General features: G+C 40.6%; 1 protein-coding gene across 2 annotated transcripts; it reads left to right on the forward strand.

Annotated features, from left to right (window-relative positions):
- The first annotated feature begins 534 nt into the window (after nt 1–534).
- Nucleotides 535–16,795, forward strand: LOC101160962 (uncharacterized). 2 transcript variants are annotated; one of them, XM_011477161.3, is made up of 20 exons: nt 535–1,677; nt 2,185–2,284; nt 3,638–3,677; nt 6,435–6,476; nt 6,595–6,683; nt 6,791–6,887; nt 6,987–7,129; nt 7,231–7,403; nt 7,568–7,671; nt 7,768–8,120; nt 8,209–8,281; nt 8,430–8,487; nt 8,576–8,624; nt 8,706–9,020; nt 9,147–9,242; nt 11,365–12,922; nt 13,025–14,211; nt 14,339–14,409; nt 14,493–14,580; nt 14,886–16,795. In XM_011477161.3, exons 1-20 carry the CDS (start codon nt 1,512–1,514, stop codon nt 15,856–15,858), a joined length of 5,775 nt encoding a protein of 1,924 aa, XP_011475463.1. In that variant the 5' UTR covers nt 535–1,511; the 3' UTR covers nt 15,859–16,795. The 2 variants fall into 2 exon arrangements, with proteins under 2 accessions (XP_011475463.1, XP_020559913.1); XM_020704254.1 differs by having other exon boundaries at nt 537–1,677; nt 14,342–14,409.
- Nucleotides 16,796–21,075: the final 4,280 nt, after the last annotated feature.

The raw sequence follows: 21,075 nt of genomic DNA on the forward strand, positions 1-21,075 counted from the left end.
AACAGCCAGTGATAGATGCCTTTTTAAAAAGTTTCCAATACTTTGTTCTGGTTTTGAAACACATTTCTGTACCTCTTGTGCATTTTTAGTAAGATTTTTAATTCTAAAGCTCATCAAACTCCAGCTCATTTGGCAGCTTTTGGTGGTTTACTGATGCTGGCGACGTTTTTCATTATTAAAAAAAAATATATAATTTAAGACCAAACTACCTTTCAGTATTTTCATACAAAGCTTTTTTATTTATTATTTATTTTTTACTTTAAATCTCTTAAATTTATGTAAACTAAACATAAATAAACATAAAATTAAACAATAAATTAAAGTTTTCTAAAAGACTTTAATTTAACAGGTCCAAGCTTAAATGGGTTTCTTTACCTTAATATTTTTTATATTATTTGTGTGATACAGTCTGTATGTTTTTGTATTGTAGAAATTTATTTTTAACTAAATAATGAACTTTTTTTATTACAAAAAAATAAAATAAAATAAAAATTTAAAAAAATGAAGTTTAAAAAAAAAACTTGGTACGTGCTGAGCACATCCGGTTCCGTTGAGAACCATTTTGATGAAACAGCGAGGAGCGAAGAATCGTGGACCAGCGACTTTAACTCTATGGATTTAAAGTGAATAACCCCCTGGATAACTCTCGGTTTTCATCGACTGATGGTCATCCTGGATCAAAGTGGATTTTTTTCCTCTGACCGTGCGACGGATGGATTTTTTTTTCCTTCCAGCTCGCTCGACAGCTAACCAGGGCAGCAGAGTTAGCGCAGTTGAGCGTTAGTAGTCGTTAGCTTTTGTTTAGGCCTTTGGTGTTTCGTAATGTGTTAGCTCGTCTTCATGTAGCATGCTAGCCGTAGCCATTTTAACACCTTCACGGAGCGGTTCAACATGATAATATAATTTTAGGGTCTACCTCGCGTTTTGGACTCAAAGTGGAATTTCGATTCCATTTCTGGACTCTGTGGATTTTTTTGTGTTGTCATCGTTCGATAGAAAATAACCGTATATCCGGTAGCCAAAACGGTAACACACGGACTGATGTTAGGAAGCTCATGGCCCGCTGCTAGCTACACGAGAGGCTAGCGTTGCTGCGGCTTGGGCTTTCCTTCAAGGACAGTTGATCACGGACTTATTTACACCCATTCAACGAAACACACTGTGCTACATGGACTTTCTTTGATTTGTTCGCACTACTGTGTGCTTTGTTGGACTTATATAAAAAAAAACTGGCGAGGTACACTGTGCTCCTTCCTTAATGGCACGTTGGCCTCACCCCCCTCGTTCATTTTTCTTAAAGACTGTCGTCCTCAACGACATTAAACTCACCCCAATTTAAGCATTTTCTTTGTTCAGAATGTTTTCAACGAATATAAAGAAGGTTTACTGATTAAAGTCACCAAATCTAGCCTCTTGTGTTCAGTGTTGACACTGTTTTTGCTTTGTTATAACAGGCCTTGAACTATTTTTTCCTCCCCAACTTGTGCTTATAAGTTATAAGACCTGTAAACATGTCGTGTGTTCACTATAAATTTTCTTCCAAACTGGACTACAATACTGTCACGTTCGATGGGCTGCACATCACCCTCAGCGAGCTGAAAAGGCAGATTATGGCCCGCGAGCGCCTCAAGGCCACAGACTGCGACCTGCAGATCACCAACGCGCAGACTCGAGAAGGTACTGCTCTCCATTGACTCATTACACAGTGGCAGAGAAATGCGTCATTCACCCCTGTTTTGGTTGGGTAGTCGAAGGATTGAGGTACTTCCAAGGTTGGTGGTTAAAAGTAATGGTCAGTTGCTAGGTCATTGTAATAGTTGACTAAGATCATGTCAAGTTCTGCATTAGGATTACAAGAAATACTCATTAAAACAAACACTAAATGCAACCCAGTTACCATACCCTTAATTCTGGAAAGAATAACGGATTAAAGTGCCTTTGAAATGTTAACATATTTGATATAGTTTGTGGTATATAGTTTGATATACATGTGAATTAGTAACTCACTGTTATGTTTTACAACTGTCGGTGCTTACATTTTCATAAACCTTTAGTTGCAAGAAGAACAAAAATAATTCCCTATGTTGATTTGACTCAAAAAGCTGTTTATGTAATTAAACTTAATAATTATGCTGCTGTTGTGTACACTGAAGTTTTTTTCTAATACATTCTTTTGTTTCGTAGAATACACAGACGATGAGGCCCACATCCCAAAACACGCTTCAGTGATTGTCCGCCGCACTCCGCTTGGTGGAGTTAAGCCTGCTGGCAGGACGTTCATTGTGTACGTATAACTAAAATTTACAATCCATCCCCCAAATCCTGATGGGGCTGGGTTAAATAAATCTATGAATCCAAAGTAACATGAGGTTTACTTTAAACATTAGTGTTGATTCATCAAATCAATTGATTTTCCTTTACAGTTATTCCTGATTTTGGTTTTCTGTTTAAAAAATAACTCAGTTTAATAAACAAGAATTGTTTTTATAATTGAACTTTCTACTTTTGTTCAGTTTATATATCAAATAATGTTAAAATTATTTTTTATTAATTAATCAAATTGGTTTAAATGAAAATTTTGAAGGAAATTGAACAAGTTGTGAGTTAAATTGAACCTCTTGACTCTAAATCGAATTAATCTGATTCAATGGATACAAAGAGGGGTGCATTGATTCATTTTAACAATGATTTGAATTCATAATAATCAGTGGTTCCTGATATGATTCATAGTCGATATTTGTTCATTTTAAACAATCCGAGTCACTGACCTAAAATGGATCCAGGACATCTTTTGCCAAAACTTTCACCAGTGTGACTCAGAGATAAATACCTGGTACTGAACAGTACCAGGTATATAGTACAAACGGTGAAGTTTTCCAGATTCTTCGTATTTCTTGCAAGGTAATCCAGTGTAATTTAACCCTTGTGATATCCTAGGCACTTTAACGTTGGGCGTTGGGTCATCTAGACTCACTAGACAGTGCGCTGAACCTTTTCTCTTCAATGATTTGTGATCTTCACTGGTGTCCATGGATTACATGAAATCTTTCCACCTTTATCCCCCTTCACATGGTAGAGAGAACACGACAATCTAAGGGTGGGGTCATAGGATAGCACAAGGGTTAAATATGTGTTCAAACAAGAAAGTAAACAATAATTAATGTCAAATCCTTTCCCATTTTAGTTTAATTTAAGTTCAGCCAACTGTTGTTTTTCCACATCAAAATAATCCAAAGGGGATCATTATTAGAACATTTTACCACACTGTACGGCCACATGTCTTCTCTAAATTTAAAGTGTTTCCACACATTGGACTGGAATGATGGTATGATCATTTTTGCTGTCATCACATGTGTGTTGTGTGCTCTAATGGCACTTGCCCGTTTTTACATTATGGTAAACTAGACCTACCGTGCCTCAATCCATATGGTATTTTCCAAAATTGATTATAATTGATTTATTTCATTTTGAAACGTTTTTTAAATGGTATAGGTTAATTTGATTTAAATAACAACGTGCCTCAGACAGATCTATTCGTATTTCACCCAATCTTGTAGAAATCTAAATCAATAATTAAGTCGATTAAAGTAAATGTGTGACTTGTCATTGATGGCCAATGTTGTTTTGTTTTTTGCAGAGATCGTTCTGACACATCTGTGGTTGGATCTTCTAGACCCGTATGTAAAACAAATCCAAATCAACACACTCTTCTCCTCACCTCTTTCTCTCCCACTCTGTTTGGCTTTATTCACCCTTCTCAAGAACATTCTGTCAACAAAAATCCAATTGTATCTTTTGTTTACTGTGTTTTTTTTGTTTGTTTTACATTTGTGTTGATATCTCAACCTCTGTGTGACTTGATGTTCTTTTTTAAGGAGAGTTTTCTACACTTAACACGGTTCATATCAGAAAAATCTCTGCTTTGTGTCTCATATGACATCAGTAGACTAAAGTTATTGTGGCTTATTGAGAGAAGGTTTGGCAGAACGTCCTTTTTTAAGACAATGGAATACATTTTTGAAATGTTGCTCTATTAAAATATTCTGAAAAAGTAATTTTATATGAATGTTGCAGAATTAAATGATTTTGTAGCCTGCTTTAAGCCAGGCATATGCACTTTAAGGAAGTTGGTCTTTTGTGCTGCTAATTTCTTGTAATTTATTTTCTGTGAAAATTTTAATGATCTGGTTTATTTAAAAAAAAAACCACAATAATGACAGTTTTACTGGGGTTGATTGTAATTAACGTGGATTGCAATTACACAGAAGTTGTGAGTGGAACAGATTTGCCAGTAATTTTTTTTTTTTAATGTCAACAACTGACCCTTCTCAACAATGTTCTAAAATCTGTGGTTTGGTAACACATAATGTTGATTATTCTGTCTTGTACAATTTCTTCGTGAAAGCTGTTTTGTTTTTGTTCTGGTATGGACTGAACATAACACACACACAAAATTTAATCCTGAAGTGCACAAAAGTCATTTAGAATTCAAGTGCCTTTTTCTGTCTTGCAATCAAACCTGCTAGATTAATGTGTACTGTTAAAACTGGATTGAGGAGTCTTAAGGAGCTAGTTATTAAAAGGTACTGTGATTTTGCCTCACATGTAATTTTGTCTTTTAAAAGTATTAAGACCCAATGGTAATCTAAGTACCATGTTGATCTTTAGAGGCCTCCAATGGTTGCTGCAGTGAGACGTATGCTGGTGAAGTGTGTCCTGTAAGCTGCAGAACCTGTCAATAAAGCTGTTGAGTGGTTTTGTCAGAACTGCTTGCACCAGATCCCTTTGTGTTCCCTGCGCAGCCTAAAGCAATAACCACTGTCTCCTGTGCCCTGCAGACTGCGATGGATCCTACTCCTGCTAGCTTGAATATTAGACCTTTGTCACATGCATTTAGATCTGCCTTTTGTAGTATAAAATACATTTTTCTTTGCTTAAAGACCTCTTTTCTCAAACTTTGTGATCAACATAACTTTTGCTCCTCCAAAGTAGGACTGACTGACCGTTTCAGGATTCAGTTGAAAGGATTGCTAACAACTGTTTTGTTTTCTCTTATGCTTTCCTCTAAAGCCGGATGTGTTTCTTTTGTCATACCAGTTTTATATATGTAAATGCAGAATTAGCCTTTTTTAAGAGCTTGCACAGCTTTTTGCCAACCTATCGTAAGTCCAGGAAAGAATCTCAAACTATTAAGTTCATTAGACATTGAGGTTTGATTCTTTGGCCTTGGTAAAGACCCACTCTGATGAAAATTGTATTATTGATGTTTATTTTTCTGAGGATAGAAGACACGCATCAACAACATTAAGCTTGCGTATTTAAAATGTCTTTATTCAAATCGTTGTGAATCAGCAGAAAAAAATATACAACCAGCACGTCACAAACTCCCTGCAGCGCTCCATTCTGATGTATCCATTTGTTGACGACTAGATCTACGTACGATCCGATCCACGTTTTCCTCATCCACGTTTGGAATCTGACTCGAAATTACACGGCTGGATAGCTTCAGTATTGATAGCCATTTTTGTTGCACAGCTAATGTTAGGCTGGGGTCGTGAAGGGCTGTAAGCTAGCGGGAGAGCATGTAAACAGAGTGATTACAGGAAATGAGGGCAGGCTCACACCGTGCCAGAATTTCTGCCCACAACTCGGCAGTGAAAATAAATGTCTGCCGCTCTGCTGAAACATTGCTTTAGAAAACTAGCTTTTTCTAGGACAGGTTTTTTTTATTTTTGGCTTACAGCAGCTTAATTGGAATTAATTCCAGTGGGAACACTTTTTCAATCGATCAAAAAGTAATCAGAGTGGGACTTTAAATTAAGGATTAGATGTGCATATAGTGTACTTCTAGAATTTGCTGATTATACCTATGTAGTTCCATAACCTTGATGCATCTAAAAAGGAGTTTAAGGCCATTTAATGCTAGCAGCTCTATAGACTCCACAGCAGAACTGTATTGTTTTATAAATTTGGCCAGAATAGAAGGATTTATGGATGTCCATGTGAAATGGTTCAAACTTAATTACCTTCTTTGGTTCAAAATACCGGTATAACCATGTACCGTCATCTTTGTAGGCAAAAAAATTAGCTTCTAAGTGACTTTGTTTTTTTTTTTACAATTAGCCTTTTAGAGTGTTTCTTTTCTGTTATGTTAACTAAAGCAGATGCAGTTTGAGCAAACCTGAGTTTTGTTTGAACATCAACAGCTAAACTAGATGAAGATTTAATGTTAAATGCAGATTATATGAGGATCTGTCATTGTTTGAATGGTTGATTGCTGTATTTGATAGAACAGCAAAGGCTGTAATAATGTTGCAAGGACGTGATTGTCTTCGCAATCATGTTGCAAGGACACAGGAAGCGTCTTGAGTTCTAATCTATCATTAGATGCCTAACGGGTAACGTTAACTTTATATGCTCTGATTCTCCTGCAGACGGATTCTTCTCCTTCTTTGTCTCTTGCCCAGCTTGCCAAGGTATTTTGTTTACATGGTCACTTTGGAAGAGAATGTCTATTTTTGAATGCTCCTCCCCTAACCTCCCTTTTAAATAAATAAAAAATCCTTTTTAACAATTTTCTCTGCTGACTTTTAGACCGCTAATCTGGTTGACGCAAATGCGTCAGAGGAGGACAAGATTAAAGCCATGATGACTCAATCGAATCATGATTATGACCCAGCAAAGTCAGTAGTCACACATTTTGTCTTTTCGTGCTAAATCGTCTCACCTTTTTGCCTTTTAAACGTGCGTATAAGGGATCAACATAACCTTTTTGATACATTTCCTTTAGTTACTCAAAGAAGGCAATTGGACCCCCACCTGCTCACTATACTTGCTTTCGTTGTGGAAAGGCGGGTCACTACATTCGTCAATGCCCTTTGCCAGTGGTAATCATGTTTTTGTCTGTTTGATTTTTTTCTTTTTTTCTTTTTAAAGGCACATTTTTGTTTATGTAAAAATATATCTTCTAATAAAAATGTTTCTAGGTGCAAGACAAAAGCGCAGACGGTCCTAAACCTGTAAAAATCAGTAAGGGCATCCCTCAGAGCTTCATGGTGAAAGCTGACCCCGGCACCAAGGGAGCCATGTTGACCAGCACTGGAGAATATGCCATACCTGCCATTGATGCGTATGTGTGAAATGTCAGATCTGTAGCACATTGAGTGCATCAAAACATTCAGAATTGGTTTTAGCAGGAAATGTCTCATACATCCAAATTTCCTTTGCCAGGGAGGCGTATGCTCAAGGAAAGAAGGAGCGTCCTCCTTTCGTTCCACATGAGCAATCGTCATCCGAGGATGATACAGACCCAATCCCAGATGAACTGCTGTGCCCCATCTGCAATGATCTGATGACAGATGCTGTGGTTATACCCTGCTGTGGAAACAGTTACTGTGATGAATGTGAGTATTTAGATTATTGCCTAGTTTTTGTGTAAAATTACATTTATCTTTAGAATTAAAGGGGTTATTTGGTTGCAGTCCCTATTGGTTTGGAAGCAGTTTACCACTTGGAATCCTTTAGGAATGAAGGAGCTTCCCTCTAAAATCAGATTATATGTTTCCAGGTATCCGAACTGCATTGTTGGACTCAGAGGAGCACATCTGCTCGTCATGCAATCAGTCTGACGTTTCACCCGATAATCTGATTGCCAACAAGTTTCTTCGACAGGTAATCTGTCACAAATTGATGTATTCCTATGACCTTTTTTTCAGGAGGGATTTTTACAAACATTTTGGAAATGTAATACTTCTTTCTGTTCTACAGGCTGTGAACAACTTCAAGAATGAGACGGGATACACCAAACATGGGCGCAAACAAGTCCAGCAGGCTGTCCCTCCCCCACCACGTCCCCAGTTGGTCAGGCCTCTTCATTCTAGGCAGCAGGACCCTCTGCTGGCCAATTTCTCTAACCCACCTTCAACAAGTACAGCCACAACAGCTCCCAAAACGGAAAACCTGCCCGTTGGCACTCCTTCTGCATTCTCTCCTTCAACTCCGAGTCCACCTCATGCAGAGGCTGCCTCTGAAGAGCCAAATGCTTCTCCAGCTACTGCACCTGTTTCTGACCACCATTCTCCAGTGCACTCCAGCAGCCAGGGAGAACCACCCCCACCTGGGTATGTTGCAGTTAGGTTTTCTACTCCCTGAAAGAATTTTACACAGGATCTTGGGCTTGAGGAGATTTTTGTGTCTCTTTTACTCTAGTGAAGTTGATGAGGCTGATCCAGAGCCTGCTGTGAAACAGGAGTCTTCAGGAAAATCAGAAAGTGCAACACAGGTGAGCACATTCCTACTCAAGTTATGCTTTAGGTTAGAATGTTACTGAAAAAAATATGCAAGATAAGGAATTAAATCAATTATTCAAACACATCTCGCAATTTCAGTTTGTCTTCAATGTTTTTTGGTCACTTTTTGTTTTTATACAGAGATACAATTTGCCAGTTATTAGTCACCTTCCACCTTCAAGGCCTCATCATTCCTCAGGTGAGATGCTTACTTAAGAAATATGAAATCTTGAGTTTACTGCAAATACTAACTTTGATTACTGACATCTGTTTATCTGCAACACTAGGCCACCAGTCACGACACAATCAGTCCCACAGAGGTGGAGGCAGACACTGGTAAGGCCATTCCACATGCTTGCTATTATCCAGTGTCATACGCTCTGTTGTAAAATTTTGGTTTTATTTTATTTGTTGTAGGAACAGAAACAGAGGGGAACAGACTCACCTACAGGCGCCTCTACCTCCTGTACCTGCTCCTCAAGTCTACCCATCTCCCCTCTACCCACCCCCAACACAGCCGTATCTACCTCCGTACAGCTCTGGGCCCGGGCTTATCCCTCCACCCATTATCAGTTACCAGCCCCAGCCTGTATTTGCCCCTGGACCTCCAGTGCTAAACCCTCCCTGGGTTCCCCCTGGTGCCCAGCCTCCTCTTCTCCCTTTACCACCTATGGCACAGCCTCTGCTTTCTAAGGAGGATTTCTACAGACCAAGACACCACAGACAAGACAAGTTAGTTGTTTTGTATTACTCTATAATCACTATTGCTAAAATGTGCACAATATCAATTATAGTTGTCAGAATTAGTAGCTTCCATACAAGGGAAACATAAATAATTTGTTGTTTCTTTTTGTTTAGAGCTACATCCAAACTTGATGAGTTTACTAAAGACTTTCATGAAGAGCTTATCAAGTATAGAAATGCACCAAAAAGAAGAAGGCCATCTTACCCCAGGTAACATTGTCATTTGTATCTGCCGCACTAGCTTGAGGCTAAATCTGTTTTTTATTTAAAAAAAGTCTGCTAAATTACCGTATTTTCATGACCATAGGGTGCACCGGGTTATAGGGCACGGTCTCAGTTACGGGGGATTTTTCAGTCTTTGACACATACAAAAGGCGCACCGAGTGTTAAGGCGCGGACATGTTAACGCCCCGTTCGGACCATCAGAGCCTCCAGAGTGGTTCAATAAAAGAACGAGTCTGTTCTTTTAGGGGAAACCTGATTATTATTATTTTTTTTTTTTTTTTTTTACTGTTCTCCCTAACTGGGTAACACAAACTGAATGCGCGCTCACAGACTCACTTGCAGCTCAGCGCCTGACCCCCCACCTTGTTCCTCACGGGGTGCATCTGCTTTCCTCCTTCTTAAACACGGGCTAGCAAGGAGACGGCTCAAGCACACACACAGACACTCGGTGTGTGTTTAAAAAATCCAGCAGAAGCAAATCTGAGTTAGTTTTGATTTCTTTTTTCAATCATAAAACAGCATCTAAAAATCCATCAATCCACGTGGCTGATAGCTGCAGTTTAAACAGGGCTTCAGCCATTTTGTAAACAATGTTGTGGGGACTCGGGACTTAGCCCTGCTTTCTATTCCAGTCAGTAAAATGGCAGCTTCAGTCTCACTCCCTTTCTCATGCCGCCTTTTTCTACGCCCCACAACTACACATTAGGCGCACCCCAATTTTGGAGAAAAATTTAGACTTTCAACTGCGCCTTATAGTTGTGAAAATACAGTAACTGAAATCTGAAGATTTTCTGGTAAAATTACTCTGATGGAAATGAGTCCATACAAGGGTCATTACAGCATAAAAAAACCTACAGAGATGCTGTTTAAAATAACAGTTAAAGATCACAAGAGGTTTAATTTTATAGTGAATAAAATCCTAAAGTTAGCAACATTAAGGGCCACAATACCATATAACTGCTTATTGCTGCCTTCTTTGTAAAGATTGGAGAAAAAAAGAACTAGTGACCTTAAACTTCAAATTTCCATTATTTGTATTGTGCAAATAATGAATGTAGATCTTCAGAAAAAAGGCCTTTGATCTCTTTTTTTAAGAGTAAACTAATTGCTAAATATTAAAAACACGATTTTTATTGTTTGTGGCGTTTAAGACTTTTTTGGTTTTTGGAATTTCTTGTAAGTTTTAACTGACAATTGATTCTGGTGTTTAATAATAAACTTGGTTTAATGCTGAAATTAAAGTCTCAGTGGCTTATTAGAAGGAATTTTGCTGTCTCTGCAATCATTTGTCATGCTAATTAGAGTGACTGCTAGGGGTGTAACAATTCATTTGATGATCGATTCAATTCAAATCATAATGTGTAGTTGCTAATAAGATTCTGTCGATTTTTGGTTTATTTTAAACAATCCGATTCACTGTCTAAAATTGAACCAGGACATCTTAAGCCAAAAATTCAACCAGTGTGACTCAGAGATAAACACCTGATTACTGAACAGTGCAGGTGAAGTTTTCCAGATTCCTTGTATTCCTCGTAAGATAATAAAGTGTAAATTCATTATGTGTACAAACAAGCAAGTAAACAATAATTATTGTCAAATCCATTCCCATTTTAGGTTAAATTTAGTTCAGCCCACAGTTGTTTTTCCACATCAAAATAATCCAAAGGGAACATTATTAGAACATTTTACCACACTGTATGGCCACATGTCTTTTTTTCTAAGTTTAAAGTGTTTCCACACATTGGACTGGAATTATGGACCGTTTATTTTTTGCTGTCATCACATTTGTGCTGTCTGCTGTGATGGAACTTGGTCATTTTTATGTTATGGCAAAAGAAACGTACTGCGTCTTAATCCAAATGGAATTTTCAAATATCGATATGTTTGATTTATTGCACTTTGAAACGATTCTCTAATGGTAAAGTCAATTAGATTAACAACTTGCCTCAGACAGATTGATCTGGTTGGATTTCAGGAATACAACTCAATTAATTGATTAAGTTGATTAATCGTTATACCCCTACAGTTTACTGACCTGTGTCCTAGCAAAATACATATTCTTAAAGATTGCCCTCTGTCTTTGTTCCTCGGAAATGTTTTCTTTTAGGTCCCGGTCATACAGTCGCTCACCATTCAGCCGTTCTCCGTATTCTCGCTCTAGATCAAGATCTAGATCCAGATCAAGATCCAGGTCTTACTCCTTTTCTCCAAGTCGGTCACGTTCACGTTCCCATGGCCGATCCTATACACGCTCCCCTTACTCTAGACGAAACGGACGCAGTTATGGACGCTCACGGACAAGGTCACGCTCCCGCTCAAGGTCTTTTGGCTACCGGCGGTCTGGTTCGCCACGTTCTCCCTTTCGAGTCTGGGAAGGAGCTGAAGGGGCTGGACCCTACCGGTCACGGTCCCGTTCCCCTGGTGGCTTTCGAAGCCGCAGCCCTGGTGGGCGGAGGCTGCCCCCTCGAGAGTTACTTCCTTATGACCTCAAAGGGCACAGCCCCACTGGCCACGATCGTTGGGAAAGAGAGCGGTACCGACAATGGGAGAAGGAGTACACAGACTGGTACAACAAATACTACAAAGACTATGACACCCAGCATCCATCCATGCATCACAGGAGCCACAGCAGCAGAGAGGGCGAGAGGGAGAAAATGCCCTCATCCAGAGATTACTCACCTCAGGGGAGGGGACGAAGAGGACGAGACGAGAGAGGGGGTCCTCCTCATTATTTACCCACATCATCTTCTACAGGGAACAAGTCCAGCTCTAAACTCATGAGATCAAAGAAAATAAAAAGGAAGACGGGGGAGGAAGGAGAAGCTTCACACCACTCACTGGACAGAGGGGATGCCACCCCTGTCAGAGATGAGCCAATGGATGAAATGTCTTCACAATCGAAAACACCTCCCATCTCATCAAAGGCTTCCGCTGGTGCAGCACCTTCTAAAGCTTCAGCCTCCAAAAGTACAGGTGTGCTTTCTAAAACCACCACCAAGTCCACTTCCAAGACTGTGTCTGATAAAACAAAAAAAGAGAAGGGTTCAAATGGTAAAACTAAAGGTAAGACGGAGAGTGTGAAGGTGAAGAGTGAAGGTGTAAAGGTGAAGAAAAAGACGGCAGAGGGTGTGATGACAAAGAAGAAAGATTCTTCATCTTCCTCTGCTTCCAAACTGCTGAAGACTGTCAAAGATGCCTCCAATTTGACCACTACTAAAAAGGAGAAGAGCAAGATCTCTGTGAGATCCACGGCGGTGAAGACTCCTCCCCTGTCTTCCCAGAACCCCTTTCCTTCTCTTCACGAAGGCTCAAGATCAGACCATGACTTGCGGGGTAGAAGAGATCCCCCACAGAGTCTTCTTTCCCTCCCGCATCAACATGGACTCCCACACCTGCCCCGCCCTTCGTCGCCAATAGACAATCGAAGAAGGATGGGTGAAGAATGCCGCTCTTTACTTAGACCTCCTGGGAAGCTGAGGAGAATAGATGGTATAGAGGGTGGAGGGGACGTCCTCTCTCATTCGCATCTTCCACATCAGTTGGGTCTTCACAGATTTTCAGCCCCTTCTGACAGACTGTCCAATTTACCTCCTATGCAAGTGAGTCGTGACCTGGTCCGGGGTGATTCGGATCGATCAGCCATTAGACCTTTGATGGACATTCCGGTCAGTATGTTTGTGGAAGAATTCAACATCTCATTGCAATCAAAATGGTGTTCTGTTGTCTTTTAAAACTCAAGAGTTGCATTGTTCTGTTTTTGTTCACAGAAACCAATGAGGAGGATCAAGTTGAACAGAGATCTGGGGAGAAGAGGTAGCACAGAGGCAACATCCTTGGACAAAGCACCCTTTGGTCTAGATAAGATAACCAACTCCACGTTAGATCGTTCGGCTGCTTCCATTGTTTCTGAAGGAAATGGAGTCAGTCCAGCTGGAGAAAATGAACGAAAAGATCCATCAGCATCTGTAGAAAGGCCTGTCTCCAGAGACAGACCAGGAGCCGGAGGAGACAAACGTCACAGCTCAGACATTGACCGAGATAGACTTTCTGCTTCTGAAAGGGATCGAGAGAGACCTTCCACTCTAGAAAGGGATCGAGAGAGACCTTCCACTCTAGAAAGGGATCGAGAGAGACCATCCATCCTAGAAAGGGATCGAGAGAGACCTTCCACCCTAGAAAGGGATCGAGAGAGACCTTCCACCCTAGAAAGGGATCGAGAAAAACCTTCCACTTCAGAAAGGGAGCGTGATAGACCTTCCACTTCAGAGAAAGATAGGTCTGCCACTTCAGAGAGAGACAGGGATAGATCTTCCGCTTCAGAAAGGGATCGAGAGAGATCTTCCACTTCAGAAAAGGATCGAGAGAGACCTACCACTTCAGAAAAAGATAGAGAGAGACCTTCCGCTTCAGAAAAGGAGCGTGAAAGACCTCCCGCTTCAGAAAGGGAGCGTGATAGACCTTCTGCTTCCGAAAGAGATCGAGATAGGTTATCCGCTTCAGAAAGAGATCGGGAAAAGCCATCTGCGTCAGAAAGAGATCGAGATAGAGCTTCGGGTTCTGGAAGGGATCGAGAAAGACCCTCTACTGCAGAAAGAGATCAAGATAAATCTGTTTCAGATCGAGATCAAGATAAAGCTTCTGCTTCAGAAAGAGGACGAGATCGATCTGCTTTTGACAAGGACCGACTTGTGGGGTCTAAAGAAAAAGACAAGGTCTCTAGTACTGGCTTGGAGAAAGCAGCAGTGGACAGAGACAAAGAGGTTGAGAAGTCAGCAAAACCAGAAAAAAAGAACTCCAATAGTGGAAGTGGAGGAGGCAGGTCGGTCTGTTTAGATAAGATGACTATTGGCGAGAAATCTGCCATAACTAGGAGGCCGTCTGACCATCAGGAGAGACCTAGTGTGTCCTCCAAGGAGAGAGGGGAGAGCTCAGACAAAGCCGCTAAATCTGACAGGTTATTATTTTCTATTTTTGCTGCTTGTCACAATGCCATCACATCCTTGGATAAGAGAAAGCTTGCTTTGCTGACTCTCTCTTTAAACACATTTTAAGAAGTGTAATTATATTTTCTCATTTCCCAGAAGTACATCCAGTGACAGAACAGAGAGGAGTGGCCTTAAAGGAGAGAAATCATCTGCTCCCGTCAGGGAAGGTAATTTGAAGATTAATTTTCTCATGTGCCATTTAATTCTGTATTCATTGAACCCATTTCATAAATCGATTCCAATCTGACAGGCGTGAAAGATCGACAACCGATGTCTGTGAAGAGTAAACCAAGGCTCAGCCGAAAGGCTCTGTCGAGCCACGCGGTCTCTTCAACCAGGTGAGTTTGCTGTGCTTTCATTTAGAACTTAACTTTTACCGGGTCAGTTTATTTAATTGTTTTTGGATGAATAATTGGTTCAGCTCCCCTGATGTTCTGATTTCCTACTCAAGATTTGCTGCTCTTAGTTTAAGGTCATGGGGATTTGTGAATTAAACTAAGAAAATAAAGAGTTTAGTTTAGAAACAAAATCATGTTTGCTTTGGAACTGAAAATAATTGATTCATCATATAAGTCATACTTTTAATTTGAATAAAAACTTTCTGTTTTTGTTGTCACTTCACGAGTTTTCTCTTTATTATTAGACCAAGCCAAGAAAAGAATCAGAATTCTGAGAAAGAGCTGAAGAGCGTAACCTCCAAACCAGTAAAGCCGCCCTCATCCAGCCCTTCCAGCAGCCCAAGTGTCAGCCCGGCCAACCTGGAGCCGCTCATTCAGCCTCCTCCTCGCTCCAAATGGGAGAAAGAAGATGATGAAGAGGGCCAGGAAGATGTTCTCCCTGCAGCCATCAAGGAGCCTTCACCTGTAAAGCATAGGAGTCAGGTCAGAGAGGTGCTCTCTGAAGCCGCTAAACCCATCAGGAGCGAGTACCGAGAGGTTTCAAGGGAGGAGAGGAGAGGAGTGGGTAGAGAGGAGAAGAAAAGGAAATCAGCGAGGGATGAGGGTAAAGGTGTCAGGACTTCACAAACAGACTCCAGCAAGCAAGTCAAAGCCAAAGTTACCAAGGATGAGGGCAGAGGGGCAAAAGAGGAGAAGAAATCTTCAGGAAGAGAGGAGGAGAGAAGAGGGGAAAGAGAGGAAGGGCGAGGAGTGACAGGGAAAGAGGAGAGAGCAGTTGAGAGCAGAGGAGGAGGACAAGAGGGGAGTCGTGGCCCAGAGCCCAAGCGACAGCGCTTATGCTCCGACCTGACACGGGAGACTGATGAGGCGGCCTTTGTGCCCGATTACAGTGAAGGTGAGGGCTCGGAGGCGGAGGGGGGGAGGAGCGGCAGGAGCATCAGCCCCTCCCTCAGCCAACTGTCAGTCAGCCAGCCGTCCCGCAGCCCCACCATGAGCAACCACAGTAGCTCAGCCACCACCACCACCACGGACAAGAAGAAGAAGAAACACAAGAAACACAAAAAACACAAGAAGCACAAAAAGCACAGCAGCCAGGACAAAGAAGGAGAGCCCAAAACGCACAAACACAAGAAAAAGAAACACAAAAAGAATAAAGACAAGGAGACAGAGGAGGATGAAAAGAAGATGGACAAAGAAGAGGAGGTTCCTCCATGCTAACACACTGTCCTTTAAGAGCGGATCTTTCTGGAAACGGCCGTTCTGGTTCATGTACTGCTAGAAGAAGAGGTTTTCCTTCTGGACGGTTGGTTTGCTCTTCAGAAACATGTTGCTGCTGTGAGCCGGCCTTGTCCTTTGTTTTTTCCTGAAGTACGTCAGGACAACTGCTGATGTTCTTTGTTTTTTTTAAAAGCATCTTTGCTGACTTTGGCCCTTGAAAACTGCGGTGATGCTGTGAAGCGCTGTTCAGACAGAGCATTATAACTGATAACGGAACACCAAATCCTAATGATAGGAATAACAAATGCACTCAGGGATACAAATGCTTCTTTTATGGGAGAAATGCTCTTTTCTCCTTTGGATTTGTTTGTAAATAGAAATGAACTGTAGCTTTGCAGTTTCTCATTAGTTAGCTTTGCACACACCTTGTGTTTTTAGGGCATAAATATTAAACAAAATTTGCTTTAAGAGCCATTTAAATTCCATTTGTTTCTAAGGGCAATCTTTTTTGATCACTGTAGTGGAAATTAACAAGTAAATGTTGCTTATCTACTTGGCTAAATCCTCTGCTTCCATAGGAAACTTTGGAAATGTTTCTAAATGAATGACTAATGAGCTAAATATTAAAAACATGATTGCTTTTGTTTGTGGCGTTTAAGCAGACATTTGGGTTTATGCCAGGCTGGATTGTAAAAATCAAGGATGTGCTTATTTAATATTGAGTCATTTTTGTTCCAGATGTGTACATTTGTTGTGTGTGTGTGTGTGTGTTTGTTCTACAATGTAAAAATGGAGTCACCTGGAAATGTGACTGGTTGCAGAACAGTTCATGCAAATGTTTTCTTTTATTAAAATGTATTGACCTAATTAATGTCTGATGTGCTTTGTATTTGGAATCTGGTTGGGTAATGACAAATAAAATTTATACACAGAGAAATGCTTGTCTTCCGTGTGAATACAATTAGACATTTCATGTCAAAGACAACACTTAAAGCTTTGAATATGTCTTTTAAAATAAAGGGTATCTTTTTATTGCAATGGCGTTTTACCTGACGATCAGAATTAAAGTGTATATTACCATAAATACCATAGACTATTACATTTATATGTTTATTATGAGCCTAAGATGCAAAATATTGCACAATTCTCTAAAAAGAAAAACTTCTGATCTTGGACTGAGAAGTCAAATTATTCCAACCTAATTAGATTCTTTAAAATGTATTTTTCCTTTTAAGTCTTCCTTTTATGCTTTTATTATTCTCTCCAAGATAACTCAAAGATAGACTTTAAAAGGTCAGAAACGTAAAATCCCTAAAAGATAAAATAAAAGCAACTTCTACGGTTTTGTTTTTCTTTCCTCTTGAACTTCACATGCAGAAGTATTTTTCTCAAATCTGAAGTGTAAGTGGTGATTAATGAAGTCTGCATAAATAATGCATGCCACATGTGTCTTTGTGACACTGGCAGCACCTTTGAAGATGGATAGCTGAATAATTAGAGAGTGACTGCAACTGCACACTGATGATCTCCAAAGACGTTCCACAAAGACACGGCATTTCAGTGCTTCTGACAGTTAATTGAATTATAAGCATTAATTATTAAAGCAAAGAGCCACACAGAGAAATGTGCTGTGATGCAGAATGAACACTGTGTGGCGCTCCGCGTCCTGAAACCTGTGACTAAAAAAGATTAGCGGTAAAGATCCCTTTTTTCTGTCTGCCTCAGCCCCAAAATGCCACTCTGCTTTCCCCATCTGCCCTCAGAGCACACAGCAATAAACTGCATTGTGTGTGTAGTTGTGCACCTTGAACAAAAGATGGCAGGGATGCTGGATCACAGGAAACTGAGAGGAGACAGGTTTATAAAAGAGCTTTAGGACTGAGATACAACAGAGCAGCAGATGTATTTATCCTCAAACAGCGGTACTTAAAAGCACAGTTCAGTCAGTCCATGTGCTGTCTGGTTTTGTGTGTCAGTGTGTGTGTGTCCAGTCACCTTTAATGGACTCAGAGATCAGTGAGACCATTAGAGAAGATTATCATATTCCTTCAACCCATGGGCAGATTATCATTAAAAACTCTATATTGCTGTCATCTGCCATCCAGAGAGGCTCAAACACGCATACATGGGTGTAACTGCATGTGCTCAGACTGTCCTCCACCTTCTCTGTTTGTCTGCTTTTGTTTTGTCTTCTAACCATTACATAATTTCATATCATCAAGGCCAAAGGTTGCTTAGCAACTTCATTTCTTGGGCGATTGTAAAGAGATGATGCTTCTCCGCAGACCAGTTTACCATTAAAACTGTCTTTCGGCTGTAGCGGATGTAATGTCAGAGGGAGCGTGCCGGAAATGAGCTGCTCTGATCTGCAGCTGCCAGTGTGCGTTCATTCTTGCAAGCGCAGGAGGGATGAGAGAACTCAGAACGACATCGCGTCTTCTGATGGATCTATCTTGTTCTCTAGACCTAAAGAAAGGATGAAAGATTCATGCTGAGGTACAATACAGCTCATCCAGTCAAATGACAGAGAAACCCCATCAGTTTAAGCAGCAATCTTCAGTAGATGAGTTACAACTTGGTATCAGAAGTGATGCTTCAAAAAAAAAAAGTCTGAAAATAAGTAAAGAATAGATAAATTCCCGGAACATTTGAAGGAAGCCTATCGGAAGAAAAAGCCTTCAGTATTTCCGATCACCCAGGAGCAGTGGCACGTGTGGATGGGAGCACATTTGTCATGTTTTTTCAGCGAAAGCTATAAAAGAGCAGAGAAAAATGAAAGCGCTTCACAATCATGAATGAGCGCTTTCAGCACAGAGGCGCTTTGATCTAAATGCAAACATCCCTGTGTTAACATGCCAACAGAAACAACAACAACCCATGTTTTGTCTTTTTGAATTACCACATGATCCAATAATTGAAGACTCAATAAAACATTGGGAAGTGTAGTTTTTTTCTGCTTCTGGTCACTGTTGCACATTATGAAATATTCAGAGTAGATAAAAAAAAAACACATTTTGAGAAGATCTGCAATCATCTGTTGTCAGATTGCCTTAAGGATGATTTTTTGTGACCAATTTGTCAAGCTTTAAACTGACAGTTTAAAGCACACAAACCAAAATGTAATGCAATATTAATGAACAAGATCAGAAGTTTTTTTGTTAATAGTTATGTTTTTTTAATTTTCTTTTTCATGGAATAAATCTCATCTTCTGACAAAGCAGTTTTGGCACCTCCCTGAGAAAATGAGCATAATCCCTCACTGATCCCTTTCTATTTACCTTACTGTCTGTAATTATACCAGTAACCGTAATCTTTCTTTGCAGAGCATTATAATTTAATTTATTTTTCCGCTCCATCTTACATGCAAATGTGCGACTTCATTATTTCTTGTAACTCACCAGAACATGAACCTCCACTGCTGTTCGTTAGCTTCCAAGGTGTGAAGCATGTTTTTTATATGCTAATTTTTGTTTCTTTTTCCTGACACTGTCTTTATATTTCCATGACATACTCTGCAAGCCTTTTTTTCATTGAGATTTTCCACAATCTTTGTCCTTCAGATTGCCACCCGAATATTTGCCTTAAGTGTTGTAAATAATTGTCAAGGTATATACACAAAAGGCAGTGCAGACACGTCAGCTGGAAACACAATCTCTGCATATTTTTCTTCGACAAAGAAACTTTACAAACCTGATGTGGATGCAGCTGACCAGAGTGTGTGTCTGTGTGTGCCTATGTGTGCGCTTGCTCATCTCATCATGCTCTACTCCTCTAATCAGATCAAGGGAAAGAGGAGGCCAGCTCAGTGTCACCGCAAACATGAGCACGCAAACTATGCCAGTTTGCTTCGCGTCAGGGTTCACTCTCGGGTTGTTGTCATGGGATTTCAACTACTGATCAGAATTATTGATCTCTAATCGAATTCCCACAGTGCGCGAGCTCTCCGGTATATGAGGTTACATGCTGGTCACCATGGAAACGCACCCACTGGCCAGCTACCACTCACAGATAATAATGTTTGGCCTAGATACCCATCCCCAACTGATAACAGAGGGGATGTATTTCTGTGATTGTGTGCGCATTTTAGTACTCATGTAAACCAACAGCCAAACACACCGTTATGACAGAGGCAGGGTGAAAAATGCATGAAATGAGTCTGTGGAGCAGAAAGTCTTGCCTGAGTTGAACAAGACAGTCAGCGTGAGACAAACGAAGCGAGCTGGAAGGAGAGGGGAAAAACAAATGAGAGTGGGAGTGGAGGCTCACAGCTGGGGAGACCCAGTAGCAAGTGATGACAAAAGAACACACACTGGCATAGAAGCACCTGTCAAGACTTACCAATTCCCTCCACGGCGACATAAAGACATTTGCTGCATGGGTCTTTATGGTTGACTTTGTCCTGAAATGCAATAAATGTTTTAACGTGCTCAGTAAATGTGAGAATTAGAGCAGCTCTTCAGAGTTTTGCCGTTGGCAATGGCTGCGCATTGCACGGTGTTTCCCCAACAAATGGAAAATCTGATCTTAATTGTCAGTCACACTTGTGGGGAATTTGCAAATGTGTCTGGCAGCCCATGGACCCCCCCAGCAGAATATGCTAAAAACATTGATAGCATATAGAGGGGGACGGACTGGTTATAGTTCTGCAGGGAAATCCATTTTTGCTGGTATTTACACAACTTTGAAACAAAACCCTTTCCACACCAAACCCAATGCCCCCAGTTTTAAAGGCAGGCAAAGTCAGCAACAGTCTGCTCCCGCGGAACACTGTGTCCCACCTCCCTGCAGATACTGCTCATGACCAGCTGGAGGAGCATGAGTGAGAGCCCACAGTGCTGCTGACCCGGCCTGTACACTCTAATCAAGCATCTGCTGGAGCCAAAGAGTGAGTGTGATTCACGGAAACCCCTACTGAGGACCCACAAGGTCAAAAACGATCATGCAAAAATCCAGTCGGAATGTCCTCCCCAGAGGTGCCACATCCCGCGTCCTGAAAAGAGAGAGCTGTTTTTGCTGCAGGAAAGGGAAGTCAACGTTATTGGACAGATGTTGTTGCTGATCGATTATTTTTGTTTGGTTCATTTGGCAAAGAGGCATTTCCCCTTTATATGTCAGTTGTACCATACAAAGGGGGTTTCCATGTTTTAGATTAATTTTGGATTACTTTTATATTAGCAACTTAATTAGAGTTTTTTTTAACCAATCAGAATTACATGG

The sequence above is a fragment of the Oryzias latipes genome, chromosome 1 (assembly GCF_053564925.1).
Source record: "Oryzias latipes strain Hd-rR chromosome 1, Olatipes_Hd-rR_3.1".
Taxonomy (NCBI): Eukaryota; Metazoa; Chordata; class Actinopteri; order Beloniformes; family Adrianichthyidae; genus Oryzias; species Oryzias latipes.

Excerpts from the sequence above, each read along its gene's own strand:
- LOC101160962 (XM_011477161.3), top strand. The coding sequence starts at position 1,512 with ATGTCGTGTGTTCACTATAAATTTTCTTCCAAACTGGACTACAATACT. Across the intron at positions 3,678-6,434 it reads TGGTTGGATCTTCTAGACCC|ACGGATTCTTCTCCTTCTTT; the intron begins GTATGTAAAACA and ends ATTCTCCTGCAG. Across the intron at positions 8,625-8,705 it reads AGAGGTGGAGGCAGACACTG|GAACAGAAACAGAGGGGAAC; the intron begins GTAAGGCCATTC and ends TATTTGTTGTAG.